Source organism: Cottoperca gobio, chromosome 13 (genome assembly GCF_900634415.1).
Source record: "Cottoperca gobio chromosome 13, fCotGob3.1, whole genome shotgun sequence".
NCBI lineage: Eukaryota > Metazoa > Chordata > Actinopteri > Perciformes > Bovichtidae > Cottoperca > Cottoperca gobio.
Genome location: NC_041367.1, coordinates 22643960 through 22662278, shown reverse-complemented (window position 1 = coordinate 22662278; position 18319 = coordinate 22643960). Strand labels below are relative to the sequence as shown.

At 41.9% G+C, this 18319-nt stretch overlaps 1 protein-coding gene across 5 annotated transcripts in view; it reads right to left on the bottom strand.

The window, feature by feature from the left end:
• bcas3 (BCAS3 microtubule associated cell migration factor) overlaps window positions 1-18319 on the bottom strand; it is a 343002-nt gene that overhangs the window by 252226 nt on the left and 72457 nt on the right. For all 5 annotated transcript variants that reach the window (XM_029445842.1, XM_029445838.1, XM_029445839.1 and 2 more), the window contains exons 14-15: window positions 13917-14050; window positions 5218-5539 (exon numbers count right to left, since the gene is read on the bottom strand). In XM_029445842.1, coding sequence (XP_029301702.1) covers window positions 5218-5539; window positions 13917-14050 — 456 coding nt within the window. The remainder of the gene's footprint in view (window positions 1-5217; window positions 5540-13916; window positions 14051-18319) is intronic.

The window sequence follows — 18319 nt, the reverse complement described above, 5'->3', positions numbered from 1 at the left end:
GGAGTTTTCATCAACGCTGGTGGCAGCGGGAGTGATTGAGGGGGCTGGATTTCTAAATTTACATGCGGCAGGATGCTTTCGAGCCAATATCTTCAAAATGACAGACACACAGACATCTCATCGGTGAACTGATAATGACCTGTGATGTGCACGTTCTGGCACATTCTGCTTTTCTCCATGTAAATAGATGATTTGAGGGTAAGGATCCACTTGTTTTGGTGCAAGAACTCGTGTGACAAGTATAATTTAACATTGACTTACTACCAGAAACCCCCCAAAAATACAGTACAGTAAATGAAATTGCATAGTACATAATCGCTGCTGCTTATATTTAATTAAAAAAAAAGTGTGCATTATTATTATTATTATTATTATTATTACACATAAGTACTAGAAAAAGTAAGATATTTAATCTACTTTTTCAGGTTTTATGATATATCGGGCAAATAATTAATATTGGCCGATATAGTTATCGGATTTTAAAATCAGCCTCAAAAATCCTTTATAGGTCCGACTGTAGAGGCTAGCTGTCCCACAAATGAATTACTCGGAAGAAAAACTGTTAAAAATGGCAGGGGGTGCAAAATACATTTTGAATAACATCACGAGACAAACACCAGGGTGCTCACTTCTAATCTTCGGATTGATTGCAAACATCAGTCACTTATTTATTTTTGATGATATATGCCATGCTTTAAAAATGTCTGGGAGCCACTGCTCTACTTTACACACGTGCTTGTTTGTAGAATTATTTGCAGTGTGGGTAAAAGAAAGGTGCAGGTGCTTTCAGAAACCCGTCTGATGAGATCACAGTCTCCAAGCGCAGACATACCCCGCTTTAGAAAATAAGAGAAGGTCAATGTAACACATTGAATTTAAAAAGTGATCCACTGCTGTATGAATACGCTTGTAACACTATGAGCACACAGAGTGACTAACGTGTAGCTCACACAGTAAGGGGCTTTGTGTTTTCTATCAGAAACTGAGCTAGTGTCCATATGGTATGGATTAACACCTTGATAAAAGCGGTGTGAAACCTGACTTCAATTTCCTGTGGACTATATTATACACTGTAAAATATTAAAGTTATGAAAACCTTACATTTTCTTCTGAAGAGTTGATATCTGAGTCTGACCTGCTCCTTTTTTGTATTTTACCATTTATAAAATGATTAGTTCTGTAGATAGTTTATCTTCTTCAAATGTACACACACACACACACACACACACACACACACACACACACACACACACACACACACACACACACACAATAAGGTATCACTGGGAGGACTAATTGTCGACAGGTGGCCCTAATGCTCTTCTTTGAAACAAAAGTGAGATTTACGACCGTGCTCCCCGAGACCCTGGCTTTCAGCGCTGCTGCTCCTACTACAAACTTATCTTTCTCTCCCTCTGTCTGTCGCTCTTCCTCCTTCATTCCCCCTGTTCTATCTCTCCTTCCTTTTTTCTCAATCGTACCTCATTACTTTGCTCACTCACTTTCACCTCATACCCCACTTTGATGTTTCTGTCCCTCTCTATCTCTCATCGCAGCGGAGCAGTGACTCTCCAAAGTAAGACATCCTTTTAATGTTTGATGGCCTATGTTTCACAGTGTGAAGGAATGTGCATGTGTGTGTGTGTGTGTGTTAGTGTAGGGGTTACAGAGGGGTCTGGGTCTAGACAAGGAAGACAGGACGGAGAGAGAAAGCAAGGGCGCCATTTTTCAAGCAAGTGTGTGTGTGTGTGTGTGTGTGTGTGTGTGTGTGTGTGTGTGTGTGTGTGTGTGTGTGTGTGTGTGTACATGGCTGGGGGTGCAGTGTGACCTTAGCCTGACCCCATGGTCCCCAGCATCACCTGTCACCTATTCTAGGCTATATGAAGACTGAAAGAAAAGACTGCACTTGAAATGTTCTATCGCAGTATGTGTCATTTTATATTGCAATATTAATATATGTTGTAATATTGTAAAATGTTCATAGAAAAATAACCACACGAGAAAGTCTCATCAAGTGAAAAAATACCTGACAAATTCAGATTCTTTATCACTTATTGATGCAAAAATCTTGTCAATTAAATATTATCTTAAAGTCGACTTGCTGTAGACGGAATCTGACCGGATCTAGACCAACGAACGAAAACGCTGTCGTTCTGAACAGATCCACCTCCACTGGCAGCACCATAATGTGCTACTAGTTAACCAATTAAAAGTCACCATCGAAGAGAACAACAATACCTGTCATTTGTCCTGCACTTCACAGTTTACACTCTCCTGTGGTAATAATAATAATACATTTTATTTGTAAAGCGCCTTTCCAAGCTAAAAGCAATCTCAAGGCGCTAAGGTGATTATGACAGACCACATGATCAGGGCAGACTTGCTCCAGTCAAGTATGCGACTAACCCAAGAGCCAAGACATTTGGCAATACAATGGGAGCCAAAACATCCCTGATTAAATGAAATGTTAAACTAGCAACGAAGACTTGTCCAGATTTAAGTCTTTTTATTTCTTCTCATGGTGCGGTAGACTTCTCACAGAATATTATCATATCGCCCAACTCAGTTGTTTCAGATGTTCTCACATGTACAGTAGGTTTTAATACATTAAGAATTAGCTAAAGTTTTAAGGAAAACTGTAGACTGTCCATGACACTCAAGACACCCATGCTCTAAAAACGCCATTTTCTCCTAAACTGTTAAAGTATTTTGAAGGGTAAGAGATCTAGTTTCCTCTCCATTGAGATGGAAAAAAAAAAGAAACCCTAGTGCAATGAGCATATAAAAAATGTTGTGAAATACAATCTTAAGCTGCTCGGCCTGGATTTGCTCATCACCTGCAGTGTACTAAGAACATGTGCCAACCAGCTAACTGATTCTTAACGTATCACTGTCACAAGAGAGTGTTCCCACCTGCTTCAAGACAGCCACCATCGTCCCTGTACCTAAGAAGTCTGCAGTGTCTGTGGCACCGAGGATGCCATCTCCACTGCTCTCCACTCAGTCCTCATACATCTTGAAAACAACAACACCTCCATCAGAAGTATGTTTGTTTATTTCAACTCAGCATTCAATGCAGTCTCCCCCATCAAAATAATAGGCAACCTTAGCATTCTGCACATTGAACTTTCTCACAAACAGACCACAGGCAGTTCAGATTGGTGGTCACACCTCCTTTACTCTAGTGTTGAACACCAGAGCCCCCTAGGAGTTGTGCTCAGCACCCTCTTGTTCACGCTGTACACCCACGACTGCAACCGCAGATATGGAGAGAACTCTGTTGTGAAGTTTGTGGATGACACGACCATCATTGGCCAGATTTCAAACAACTGCAATCCTGCAGAGCTGTGCTCAGAAAACAGCCAACTGCTCAACGTCAGCAAAACCAAGGAGCTGATCATTGATTTTTAGAAAAAAGCAGGTGAAGACACTAAACCCTGTCTACATCAATGGAGCTGAGGTAGAGCAAGTGAACAGTTTTAAGTTCCTGGGAATCAGCATCACAAACAACCTGACACGCTCATCACATCTCCATCTCGGTGGAAAAAAGCTCAAAAACAACTGCATTTCTGAAGGAAACTTCAGAAGGCAAAATTCCCCAGCCAAGTGCTTGTTAACTTTTACAGAGGAGCAATAGAAAGCATCCTGGTTGGAAACATTACACACTGGCCCAGGACAGGAGGGCTCTGCCAATACTAGCATTGGTAGCCATCTACCCAGAATCAGTGATATTGGGGAGGTGAGGTGCCTGTAGAACAATATAATTGTTTTTTTGTTTTGCTTATGTGGCAAAATGGGACTACAACGGCATTTCGTTTTGGCGTTTGGCGTTGACAATAAATTAACCTTGAACGTTGTTACATTATGTAAAATGAGCCACTTGGTAAATCATTTGGTCATTTGGTTCTCTGAAGTGTTTATCAAGTTCTTGACATCGCCATGACTTCACACTAATCTAAGCTCTGGGGTATTCCTGGAAACCCATGACTAATAAGAACTGTTATAATTTGCACTGAGTAACACCTCTGGGGTCACGCAGTGCAGTGTGTGTTTATCAGAGTGTATCGATGTCAACTAGGGACACACAGACAGTGTGAGCAGCCAGCACTGCTGTTAGACAAACAAGGTAGACAAGGTTGTGGCAGACAGATCAGAGTCCCTGGAAAAGAGCTACTGAGATGAACAGTAACTGGAAACACAAACACATACCCACATCCAACTGTAGCAATCTCTAGCCTGAAGCAACTTCTAATACTCAGCAAAAACAACACACTCTGCAGCTCTATAGAGCTTTGTAGCCTCTTTTAGATCATTTAGCTTATTGCTTTGGTTTTACAACACATTCATTCATTCTTTTTCAGGAGTTGGTGATCAAATCAGAGCTATAAGGAGAGTGAATATTGAACTATTTGTATCAGATGGCCATAAACATGTCTCTAAATAAAAGTTAATGCTCTGTGTCTGCTGGATGTGTCAATAGTCAAATGTTTGCTAGCACATTTGTAACTGAGTTTTTTTTATGGCCCCAGTGTTACTAAATTCAAAGGGAAGTTTTTTTTACAATTTTTATCATTACAGTTTGAAGATTAGTCAGTTAGTCAGTCAATTTAATCATTTATCAAGCACAAATGCCAAACATTCAACGCTAACAGCTTCTCAAATGAGAGAAATTGCTGCTTTTCTGAGAAAGAAAATGTCATTACATTTATAGGTGGTTGACGGCCAAGTTGAAGGCCGGTGATATCAAGGTCCAAGAGCCAGCAAACTGTATTAAAAAGCTATCTGACCATCAAAAGTATTATCAAACATTTCAATAAATGATAAATTAATAAATCAAATGTGATGTAAAAATTGAAAGAAAGACTTAATGAAAAATGTTTTTAAAACTTTAAAACTATTCCTCTAAACTATAATCATATGGAAAATAAATAAAACAGTTTCTGTAACGGCTGTATGTATTTTTCTCTATACTGAGATCACAATTATTTATCACAATTAATCATCCTTGTTTTAAATTGTATTTTTTTAAGTTATAGCCTAAAATGTCAATGTAGTTTATTAAGCTTTCCATCAATTTTTAACGTGCGATAATATGACACTGTGAACTCTTGCTAACCTCCTCCAGCTGCCCAGCACCAAATGCTCACTAAGATGCCATCCTGGACATGGCAACAACATTAGCAAGCCCTTCACTCTCCTCCCTCCTGAGCTCCTCACCGTGCAGTGGAGATCCCGAAGGGCTGCTGGACAGGCCAGGTATGGGGCTACAGCGGCCCCCGATGCCTCCTCCTCCACCCAGGATGCAGCCACCTCCTCCTAAGCCTCCTCCCAACGCAGCCACCCTGTTCAGCTCCTGTTCGATGTCCTCCAAGCCAGCGCTCTTTTGGAAACGAGACATTCGGTTGACCACCCGAGGTGACATGTGCGTGCGGGCACAGGGTGCGCCGCCATAGGGGTTGATGGGAAATACATGGGTCGTGCCGCGGAGGGTGCTGATGGCTACCCAGCGACTGTCCTGGCTGAAACACATGTCCTGGACCTGGACAGAGACAGGACAAGTACAGAAAAAGGACAGGTACAGATGTCAGGGGACAGTAGGAGACAGAATGTTCAGACTGTTCCTCCTTCACTTTGCACATGATTGAGTCTTCAATACTTCAAACAAAAAATACATCATTTTACAAATTTGGGGGTTCAGGGTTATTCAAAATGTATCTAGTGTATATCTGTGTGTGTGTCATCATGGCAAAATGTGCTCCTGGAGACACCTACTGTAACTGGAACTACCACAGATGTGTGTGTGTGTCTGTCTGTGGACAGATTTTGTCAACAAGATAGCCTCGCAACCATGCAGAATACAGTAAATCTTTACATGTGTTGAGATCAAACTACAGGTTGAGTTTGAAGATAGCCATGGTCTGAGCAAGGGCGGCGGAAGTAGAGGGGTAGGAGGTGGGGAAGGCGCAATTGGCCCTCCCACTCTATGCCCCTAAAGATGGCATTGTGGCTGGTGTGATGCAATCGCAAGATGGTCTCTCATATAAAAATATGTTTTATGTTTAAATATTGTAAGGTGAAGAACGACAGAGGTTGCGACTGACAGCAAACAGGCATCTGATGTAGCTATACAAAAGAGTCATGCCGGAAGATTTATATACTCAATGGAGGCATCTATGCTGTGCTAGCTGTGTTTTGGGAGAGTGTGTGTCTGTGCCAATGAGTTGGTCTGAGCATGACAGAACACAAGCGAAAATCATTTAATTTTAATCATCAAAAGTATGACTTAAAACGGCTTGAAGATTGTATCTTATTACAGTGAATATCAAGATGATAGACACTGAGTGGAGTACAATATTTTGACATTTTATATGGGCACATACCTAATCCAATTGTTAATGAGTACAAGATCACGACAATAATGATATTGCTGTTGACAACACAGGTCGTCTTCTCTGAGTTGAAAAAGAACAAGGCCGAATTTCCCAAAAGCATCTTAGGGCTAAGATGATCAAGGATTCAAGGATCATTTATTGTCATTCTGCAACACAAAGATTCACAACACAATGTTGTTGTTGTTGCTCAGTTCATGGTGTATTTTCTTGGCAGATAAAATGGCATCTGTAACATAAAACAATTGGATGCCATGATGGAGCCAGGTCTTTGTAAAGATATCGGCACAGCTATACAGCTCTGATCTCCCGTTACTGCGTCTTATTTTGTCCATCTTATTTTCCTGCGTTTGGACATCAGCCAGGAGAAGGCTGGGTAGTGGGAGAGCCTTAGGTCCTAGCTTGGTTAGCTTAACTTCCATCTTAGCTCTCCTTCCTCTCCCCCTGGGGCGGTCACTCCGCCATCAGTAGCTTGGTCCAGCTGGTCTGGTTTGTAGTGTGAAGATGCCTTGGGCAGCGATCATTTCAAGGTCCGCTGCACTTTATACAATCCCCATGCTTCCTTTTCTGATGCCATATGTGCCCCAGTAAAAACAAAAAAAAAAGACCAAAGGAGATGAAAAAACAACAATTTAAACAAAAATGTGCCGAAATTCGTGGGAGCTACCGGCAGCTGCATCGACATGTTAAGTCCAATCTATAAACCTTCTCAAACTAAAGAGGTGTTCAGCACAGAACACCAATGTTCTTCTTAGTTGGCATTTGATGCAAAATGGGTATATTAGGAATTAAGAAATGTAGATATTTAAGAGCGTTTGTAGAAACGAGTGTCAGACAGTGATCTATGACAGCCTTTGTTTGTGACTGTGAAAATCACCCATTGAATTTAGAAATTGATCTTTAAATTGTCAGTTTAAAACAACCACATGTTTCAACTTTGTATTTCAATTGATATGACTACTGTTTCTCCAGGCAGTATACTTGTAACGATCCTTGGACAAACATTGACATACATACCCACATATTTGGTTCAGGTTTGGTTTCAGCAGATCCACGCAACTTCTCTACACTGCCATTAGCTGGACGGATATCATCCGTTATGTATTATTTTCTTCACCACTCAGCATAGAGATTTACTGTATGTACAGTGGGGATAAATGTCCTTAAACTCTGTCTGCCAGATCATTGGTACACAGATAAACATACCTGTCTGAAGTGCTTGACAAAAGTCGACCGGGGTGAGAGGATTAGACAATAGCTATTGGTAAAGGTGACTTTGTGATATGAGCTTGTTTGCCTCTGTCCATGGTAAAATAAATAGGTTTATAGCATCCTTTGTTAGTCCTCCTCCTCAAACAGCGACTGAATCTCAGGGAGAAGACACTTGAGAAGATAGGATCTCCCTGAGCATGTCAGACATGCAGGAAACCAGACAGATAGGCTGCAAGAGACAATACAAGCAAAGGAGAGAGAGAAAATGAAGAAAGACAAAAGAGTGAGGTGACAGACTGATGAGGCGATAGTGTGCTGAAACAGCAGCTATCATTTGACATACCGTAAAAATAGAGGCTAAAAGAAAGGTAAAAAAAAAGAAAGTTGCTATGAGGAATGTCTAACCCTTTAGCCTGCAAAAAAGTCAGCCAATCAGAGAGACAGACAGCTGTGTACCTGCAGGCCTCTCTAATCTTTTGCCAGGTCAGACTAGGTAATTGTACCCAGCAATGACAGTTAATTGGGCATCCTCTGAATACCAGACAGTTTACTTCACAAAGATGAGTGAAAGAGGAGGCATGACCTCTGCTAAGGCTGATTAGGGATAACTTGGAGTTGAGAAAGGGCTACTTTGTGTGTATCGTAATTGGTCATAATAGACCTGTCAGAGCTTCAACTGTAAATGGGTGCCTGGACTTTACTGTCAAATCCATTTTATCAGGCAGGGGATTACCTGAAGGGTGGCTGTGATTGTACAGTCATAGTGTGACAACCATGCAGATACCAAACAGTTGTCAAATGTTATCTTAATAAGGTGGAATGCAACTGTATTCAGTCACATGCATGTGCTTGTGTGGAGGTTGCAAATTCCAGAGAGACTGGAGAGCTCTCCCTCCTGTCCTCATAGACAGAGTATTTGATGACATCCTAGGCAGAGAGATGCCAAGAAGACATGGAAGTTTGCTTGTGATTTTTTTCTCTCTCAGTGAAACAGATTAGAAAACTCTGTTCACCTGAGTGAAACTCAGAAGGAATGGCAAGCATGTGACAAAGATGGACAGATGGATAAGATTTAAGAGAGAGGACAAGCATACACTTGAATGTGTCTCTGCATTAGAAAGGGAATATAAATAAGCTTTCAATAACAGGAAGAAAAGCAAACCGGGATTTTGTGGTTGACTGCAGGTCATCCTTTGCTATATATTGTTAAACTAATATACTGGATTGCCAATATGCAATGCCTGATATTATAAATAATAGTAGCCAGTCTGTGTGGACAGTCATTGTGACTGATTAAATCAGTGTTATAGAATTTATTAAGGGTTGCACTTGTTTGATACGTAGCATTGGGATCAGTGCTAATACTGACCTTATTTAGCGGATCAGATATTGGCCAATGATCAATCAACATTTAAGGTGCAGTGTAGAGTTTTCTAATATTTCAACTAGCTCAAATCTTGGAAAACAACAACATATCCTACAATTCTTTTTTTTTTATGTGTTTTTATGAAGTAACCTGGTTACTATAAAATCTCCATATGCATGTTGCAGGTCCATTTCTAATTACCCATTACCACTTACTTTGGAAACATTGATTACTTATTTTAAGCTTATTCGTGATGCTGCATCCAGAATGTCTTATGTTCAGCTGTAAAAACCAACAGGACACATCGCTGAGTCTAATGATCTTTCCTTTTATCCTGCTGCTCTGCAGTGTTTGTCATACACATGTTCACATGTAAAAAGCTGATTAAAAACCCAATTACACGTATGCCAAGCAATCAGTGTTCTCTATAAGATATCTGGCTAAGCATAGGCTAAGGTGTCCGTATTCCCATTCAAATTACAGTTTCTAATTTACATAAGGTTACAGTAAACCGGCTACTCAGGTGCATGTAAACACATCGACAGGATCAGCCTTCAAATCCGATTCACTGCAATCACAGCTGATCTTGCAGGGCCACAAAGTTTAGCAATACACGAGTGCCACCCCTGTAACCCCAGTGACTACCGCTCTCCAGTTTGCCCTGTGGCTCCGCTCTGATCTACATTCTGGTCCTCCTCCGGCCCCTTACATCTGTTATCAGCTAAGGTCTGTTTACCTGGCCTCAGGTCACTGACAGCCAGCCGCATGTTTGGCCGCTATAAACAGATAAGGCGTCTCTCCACCCACCTAACTGACAGACTTTATCACTCTCACTCTGTGTGTGTGTGTGTGTGTGTGAGTGCATGTGTGTGTGAAGGTGATAACCCCTGGCCGAAGCATTAGGCTAAGCCAGCTTTCAGTGTTTACAACGGGTTGGATCAAAGCAGGCTCAGTGTGCAGCCGGTCAGCGGACCTGCCGTTTGGCTATACATTAACCATAGTCGGGCTGTGAGAATGTGTGTGTGTGTGTGATAGTGTGTTTTCCAAGTCAATAATCCTGAACCGAACAAGGCCTGAAGTAGTTTTGTTGAGTAAGCACTTTCAACTTGCAAGGCAAAGTTGGCTGAGAATGTATCGAAAAATTCTAAATAAGAGTAGAGAAATTAATATTATGTTTACGCTTTTGTCCTAAGCGACTTACAATAAGCACAAACAATCTTTTCTGTATTCATTTATTTTTATTATTGGCCAAGGTGCAGTGGAAACAGATGGATTTTCAGTCTGCGACAGAAGATGTGAAGACTTTCTCCTGACCTGATATCAATGGGGATCTCGTTCCACCATTTTGGAGTCAGATTAGTAAAGAGGCTCGTTTTTATTTGGGGGGAATCTAGGTCCCACTCGCAGTGAGGGAATAGCAAGCAGATTGGCCGATGCAGAGCGAAGTGAGCAGGCTGGGGTGTATGGTTTGACCATGGCCTGGATTTAGGAAGGGCCTGATCCATTAACAGCACGGTAGGCCAGCACCAGTGTGTCACAGTCTGGTTGTATTTTGGTTTCCTGTTTTATTTTTGAAATGTTCACTCCCCATATGTCATGTCTAGCTGTACTCCCTGTCTGCATGTTTTCCATCCCTTCCTGATTGTTAATGTGTTCCTCCTGTGTCTAGTTACCCTGGCCTTGTGTCTTTGTCTTTCTCCCCCAGCTGTGTCTTGTTCCCTCGTTTGGTGTCTGTGTATATATCCCTGTCTGCCCCAGTGTGCCTTGTCGGATCGTCTTTCATATTATGTGCCCGTTACCTGCCTGTTACCTGCCGTGCTTCCCCGTGTCTACCCTGTGTTTACCCTGTGTTTACCCTGTGTTTACCCTGTGTCTACCTCTGGTTCGGTTTGTGTTTCTTCAGTTTTATTTGTTACTTTGTGATTATACAGCTTTATTTATTAAAGGCTCGCTTTTTGTTAAAACATCGTCTGTTTTGCTGCAATTGGGTCGTCACCTGTACCATACCTGGACATAACCGTGACAATCTGGCCAGTCATGGACCAAGCGCACTCCGCATCATGCAAGTCTTTCCAGCGCTCTTCCCTAAACAGATCTCTCGTTGCCGACCCTGCCTGCCCCTGACCTGCCTGCTTTGCCTATTTCCTGACCAAGCCTGTTTTGGACCTGTCTGCCTCGCCTGTTTCCCAACCCAGACCGGATTCCTTCATCCTGCCTTGCCTGTTTCACGACCCTCTGCCCGTCCCTGACTTATCCCTTGCCTGCTACCTATTGGTTTGTCCTTGTGGATTATTATCATCCCGCTGTGGATCTGTTTACTCGGCTATAACCTGCTCCTGACTACCAATAAAAGTCATTACCAATTATCCTTGGTTTCCTGTGTGCTGCACTTGGGTCCACCATCGACTTGTGACAGTGTCTTGAAGCAGATTCGGGCAGCCACTGGTAACCAGTGAAGGGAGCGGAGGAGCGGTGTAGTGTGCTAGAACTTGGGTAGGTTAAAGACCAGTCGGCTGCTACAAGCTGGATGACCTGAAGAGGTCGGATGGCACATGTAGGCAGTTCAGCAAGGAGGGAGTTGCAGTAGTCAAGGCGTGAGATGACAAGAGCCTGGACAAGAACCTGTGTCACCTTCTGGGTCAGTAAGGGACGTGTCCTCCTAATATTGTAAAGTGTGTATCTGCAGGAGCGGGCTGTTGCAGCGATGCTGGCATTGAAGGTCAGTCCATTGTAACACCCAGATTCCTTGCCATCCGAGTTAGGGAAACAACCAAGGTGCCGATGTTGAAAGTAAGGTCTTGGATGGGAGAGTCCTTCCCCGGAAGAAAAAGTAGTTTGGTCTTGTCGAGGTTGAGTTTCAAGTGGTGTGCGGTACATCCGCTGAGAGATGTGAGACAGACAAGAAGAGACCTGGAAAAATACATAATCAGTTGAGTGTCATCTGCGTAGCTGTGGCAGTAGAAGCCATGAGAGTAAATGCCAAGTGAATTGGTGTACAGGGAAAACGAGGGGACCCAGGACAGCACCCTAAGGAACCCCAGCGGTGAGTTGATAGGGGTCAGACAGAGACCCTCTCCAAGTTACCCTGTAGGTGAGGTCCTTTAGGTAGGATTCGAGCAGAAATAAAGGAAGAAAATAGCTTGAAAGGCAAGAAGGATGTGTTTTGATGTCAACTATTTTCATTCAGCTGCCCGTAGGATAGTTCTGTCAGCACGGACTGAGTCATTTAACCAGGGAGCTGGAGGGGACTGGCAAACCTGCCAAAAAGTGAGAGGACAGAGAGAGTCCAGAGAGGAGGACAAGAGTAGAGAGGAGAGTGTCCGTGGCAGAGTTGGCAAGCATGAGTGAGAAGGAGTCAGATGACGGGAGGGCTGAGAGGACAGATGAGGCAAGAGAGGAGGGATTTAAGATTTCTGTTAACAAATTAATTGCCATGTTCCTGCTCATCTCAATAGGCCCCCTATTAAAGAAAATGTAGCTGTATTGTTTATCTAATATGTTGGCCTGTCCTGACATTAGGGTTTTGACAGCTACCACTGAGACAGGTACATGTCATTGTTCTAATAACAACAGGATGTTAGCTATTGTAGTTTTGCCCGCTCACCATCATGGTCAATAGTTGGTAAGTGACAGTTTTCTACAGTTCAAAAGCAATCCAGTGATAGTAGTCTGTACATCCATGGGTACATTTCAAACAAGAATCTCTAATATGTAATTATGCATACTTGTAATGGTGCAAATTTGCCAAAATGTAAAAATATACAGGCTAAAAAATATATATATTTCTGTTAAAAACCTGTGTACATACAGACAAGTAACAATTTTAATATGCGGCTGGGAATGGTGGGTCGATTGGGGCCTTGTTTGTGGAGTTTTTTTCAATGTGTGTCTTTTGAAAACCCCTTATTATCACTGAAGAACACATGAAGATCGTGTGAGACCACTTCTCATCTGAATGGTGATGGTGGCAATAGTGTATTTCTTCAAATATACCATATTATGTAAAAAAAAATACAAAACAAACACTGAACTTTTAAAGCTTTAAGCTTCTAATAACTTTAAATCCTGTATTTGAAGATGTTCTCCTCAAGTGCTACAATACAAGTGGCATTTAAAAAAAACAATCTCTCTTTTTATTAGATTTGCAAGACAGAAGGGAGGGGCAAGAGGAAAGAGATTGGAACAAGTAATGATTTGTTCTAATATGTTTGGGGAAACAGTGGTTGAATGTTTTTTTTAACTCGTCATGGCTGATTTCTCTCACAAATTATCTCCGTTTTAAATGTGCGTATGTGTGTGGTTATCTCTGTTTTTAATGTGTGTTGGTGTGTGGTTTGGAAGGAAATCAATCTAGGCCTGAAAAAAAAAAAATGCAATGGGACAGTTGAGAGGAGGATCACGGTATCTTCTACTACTGACAAGAATTAATGTAACCATTAGGGATAAATCCCTCTTTAGATAAACATGCTTGCTCTATGTCAACTTCTACACACCGGATTCAATTAGATGTAAAGAAAGAATTGGGCAGTGCCGGAGTGTGCTGTGTGGGTGAGGAAGAGGAAAATTGACATTAAATAATGTTGTTTAAGCTTTGATTTGATCTAAATCCAAGACATTTGCCTTTTGGTCCATGCAATATGAAAGTAGCAGCACATGGTGGAGCAACATCTTGTTGTAAACCAACATTGGAAATAATTTTATGTTCAGTTTAACTTTACTGCTAATGGTTCTTTCTTTTTCAGTTTTTTATAAGGTTTTACTTTAATGTGGGAGTATTATTCGATGCAATGACAACCTCATCTATAACAAAAACAACTTATTTAGATGTGAAAATTAAGGAGAGAGTTAAAATGGTTTCACAAACAGTCTACTGTAAACACTCGAAATATTTTAGAGCTTCTTCAACTCGATGATTGTAGTGTGCAGGTGTGTGTGTGTGTATCTCAAACCTTGGCCTCAGTTTCCCCGCGATGCAGGGTGTAGAGATGGTGAACAGCGCTCTGTGAGGACGCCCATGGGTGGGTGAGAATGTGGAAGACGTGAAAATCATGGCCCAGAGTGTCTGCAGTCACCAGCAGCATTCCTGCCATAAACACACATACAGTCAACATTAGGAATCACTCCCACAACTGGCATCAACATAAACTGCTCATCACCACACCTGCTGCTGTTTATGTTGTCCATAGTGGTCTTTGTTTCATTGAGATTTAAATCTAGAATATTTTATCTGTAGTTTTTGCTTTCACGTGGTTTACTTACCACGTTACTTACTTACGTCACTTACCACGTTACCACGTTGAATGCTATAGAAGTGATATACTAAATTATATAGATACAATAGTTTTAGATCTTATAATATTTTCTATAAATTGTAAAAATAAATAAATACTTGCAACGGTACATCCAGTATTCTTGCCTAGACTTTCAGTAGCCTAACCTAACAAATGTGATATAGTGTAATCCAATCATTAGAAAATTTATAATTTGATACCCATGCACACAATTGTAAGTGATGAATACTTCATAAACATATATTTCAATACTTATCCCAATCTTTCAGTAGAAATGACTTGATTTATTTTATTATGTAAAAAGAGAAAACAATAACCTCTACATTCATATTCCTGTCAAAGTCGACCAAAGACACTCTCAATTATGCCAGGTTGTTTTGATGTAGCAACTGGTAAACCGATACAAAATCAGGCCACCCAAAATATTTAAACGGTATATTTCACTCCAGCGGCTCACACGAAGAGAGCCGACACTATCAACTGTGCAGGACACATGCTAGACGGCATGACAGAATTACTGTGCATTTAAAACAAACAAACCAGCCCATTAAAACAAAGCCAGCTATCGTTTGTCGATGTCATAAAATGCAGCCTTCCCTTGCATGATAGCTTGGAGTGGTTAAAAGGAGGGCTCGAGTCGTGTGCTTCCTCAAGGACAGACAAGATGAAGAGTGTCTGTAAAAAAGAAAATCTATGTATTCATACATCCGTGTATGGTCATGGGTGTGTGTGTGCACACTAAAATTCACCCCCACAGTGTAACCCCGACTGACAGGCCCATTCATTTGGTCTCGTTTTATTTAAACTCATCAAACTACAGAAATTATAGGCCCCCACCATAAACAACATGCTCAACAAACCACACCAGAACAAACCCAGATCTAAACTAGTTCAGTTAGGAAAAACACAGCACTGCTTTTCAAGCGCATCCCAAAACATATACCAGAAGCCTTTTGAGATGTTACAAACAAACCCTTAGATTTGGGCAGTACCTCAAAATGTTGGAAACACATCACTGATAGAGTGTAAGATTTGAAAAAGAAAAGTCCAAACATCTGTCTTTTTGACAGCTCCCTGACAATAATAATATTAAAGTAATTAGTACTTTTCCTCAGTTTTTCCCTATGGAACTTTTTATGTGAAGGCTGCAGTAGGTTTTAATTAGTGGCCGGGCTTTATTGGGTGGCATGTCAAATGTGAAAAGAGGAGGCTGGAATGGCATGAGATTAAAAGATTCAACAACACGTGCGAGGAAGATGGAAACACTCCCTCTCTGAAAAAAAAAAAAAAAAGCCTAAAAGTGTGCTACAACATTTTGCATATTATTCAGAGTTGAAGGTTTTTTTTTTTTAGGACTTGTGTATGACTGAAGAACAGTTATATTTAAAGATGATGAAGAGGTGGAATGAGGTAGGTACAAAGTGGCTGAGCGATGGGGTCATGCAGATTATCATAGGTGGAAGAAGGAAAGAAGAAGAGAAGCCAAGTGAAGTGTGCATTAAGACAGTGGTTAGCTATTCATGCTGTATCAGAGCAACCAGAAAGCCAGAGAGCTAAGGCCCAGGGCCTGTAAACTCTTGAAAACCCACGCCCGAAACGAGGTGCCAAGCCACAAGAAGCATTTGCGTCAACTGGGAATACAGAGAAAAAAGGGACGGGGCCCTTCTAATTATAGAGTCTGGAAACGGAAGCGCGGGGTGATTAGGAGTTGAGGCGCTGCGGTCTGTTTATCTGGGAGCTTCCTCTCGCTCTCGAACCCTCTATCCCCCACACTCCACTCTTTCTTTCTTCCTCCTCTCTCTGTTTTGGTCGGGCCCCGCCCACCCAGTGGCTGGAGAGTCTGGCCCCTTGGTTTCTGACAGATGAGACTTGGCCGCTGGGTTCTGGCAGGGGCCAGCGTTTCTCTTCTGCTGATGGTAGAGTCTGGGCTCCAAAAAAGTAACAGCTCAGAAAAGCTGGAGAGCTTTGTGAGCGCGATGGCCTGTGGACATGGGCTTTTGTGGCCTTGTTGAAATACAGAGGCCCTCGCCGAGAGGCGTCAGTCGGTTAGCCCGCAGGATGGCCAAATTAAAAAGTAGCTGAGCCGCTCGGCGGGTGAAAAGAGAGGGTTTCAGGGAAACCAGAGGCTGGCTGGAGCAGGGTTTGACACGTCCTATTTATAACACCTCGTCCCAGGGGTTACAGTGTTATTTACGATGTTTTAGTACCAAAATCGCTGGCACACGCACTTAGACATGCGCTAAACTGGAAGGGATGACCTCTAATTTGCCATGTGTGCAAGACATGCGTCCGTATGGGAGATGAGGGAAGTGATATAATCATTTCCATAAATATCTGCTTTTGCTTTCTGTTTTTTTTCCCAAAAATCTTTTTTCTGCTGCAGGCTTTACTGTCCCATCTATGACCATCCAAACAGAAAACATCATCTCAATCCCATTAATAGTGGGAGGATGTTTCATTTACAAAGTGGTTGGGATAGCTTTATTCTCGATTAAGGCAGATGGGACGAGGGGAGAGGGGGAGAGAGAGAGAGAGAGAGAGAGAGAGAGAGAGAGAGAGAGAGAGAGAGAGAGAGAGAGAGAGAGAGAGAGAGAGAAAGAGAGACACAGAGAGAGCAAGAGACACAGAGACACAGAGAGAGCGAGAGAGAGAGCGAGAGAGAGAGAGAGAGAGAGAGAGAGAGAGAGAGAGAGAGAGAGAGAGAGCAAGAGACACAGAGAGAGCGAGAGACACAGAGACACAGAGACACAGAGAGAGCGAGAAAGAGAGCGAGAGAGAGAGAGAGAGAGAGAGAGAGAGAGAGAGAGAGGCAAAAAAAGAAATGGAGAGAGCAACAAAGAGGGCCGTGATTTCCCTACTTGGCAAAACAAAAGGCCACAACAAAACTAGTCCACTTTTTAATTAACAACACTAGGCCCAAGAAAAGCTTTGAAAATCAGGAAAAATCTCAAATTATAACCATGTGGAAGGCATAAAGCTTACAAGATGGAGTACTTGGGGGACTTACTGTTACCAGGATGCATAAACTTCAGAGCAAATAAGCCCAACGCACAAATGAAAGAGTATCCATAGTAAGACGAAGCTTTGTCTTCAGAGCTGCCAATTTGGAGGAAAGGACAGGACTCTTTGTGTCTGTATGTACTTACACATATGTTGGGCATATACAATACAGATTCACTTTATATTCTATATACACAGCTAAACAAAGTTTTACTTCGACCACCTAGGAACAGTTTCCGATCATTTATCTACCCACATTCCTCCCACCCTCCATCCACCTACCATCGACCCTCTACTATTACTGCAATGTTCTACTTTCTGGTTTTTCTTAAGAAAGCTTTAAATTATCTACAGATCGAGCAGAATGCAGCAGCACGTGTACTGACCAAGACCAGAAAGAGAGCACACTTCTCACCTGTCCTGAAATCCCTTCAGTGGTTGCCTGTCAATTTAACAATACCTGAAGTCAGACATGCTCTCAATGAATGCTCCCTCTACAACACTCAGGTCCTCTGACACTGACCTTTTAATTATTCCCAGGGAGAGGACAAAGACATACAAGGAGGTCCTCGCCTCTGGAATAGCCTGCGAGAAGAGCTGAGGGAATCACAATCTGTAAAAAGCTTTCAACAAAATCTGAAGACATATTTTTACCTTTGCATTCTCTTAATTTTAAACTAAAACATAGCTTAATCTTGCATCTACCCTGTTGTACTGTGCTATGGTCATTGTATTGCAAACTCTAAAAACTATCAAATGTGCAAGATGGTTACGTAAGTAAAGTAAAAGATGAATAGGCATGTGTTCTCCTCTCAACCAGTGCAAATCGGGCTGCTACAGCGCTAATTAAAGGAGGGAGGAGAGTGTCCCGCTAATCCTCTCGCCACCACAGCACCACACTAATATACGAGCAGTTTTATTTCCACTGGGCAGCAGGGTAAGTGTTGAATGCCAACCCGAACTAATTACATATTTATTTCACAAATTATCCATACAAACTGTTTTTACTTTTAGCTGAGGGTTTAATTGAAGTCTATTCAAGCTTGCATGTGCTGTTAGGG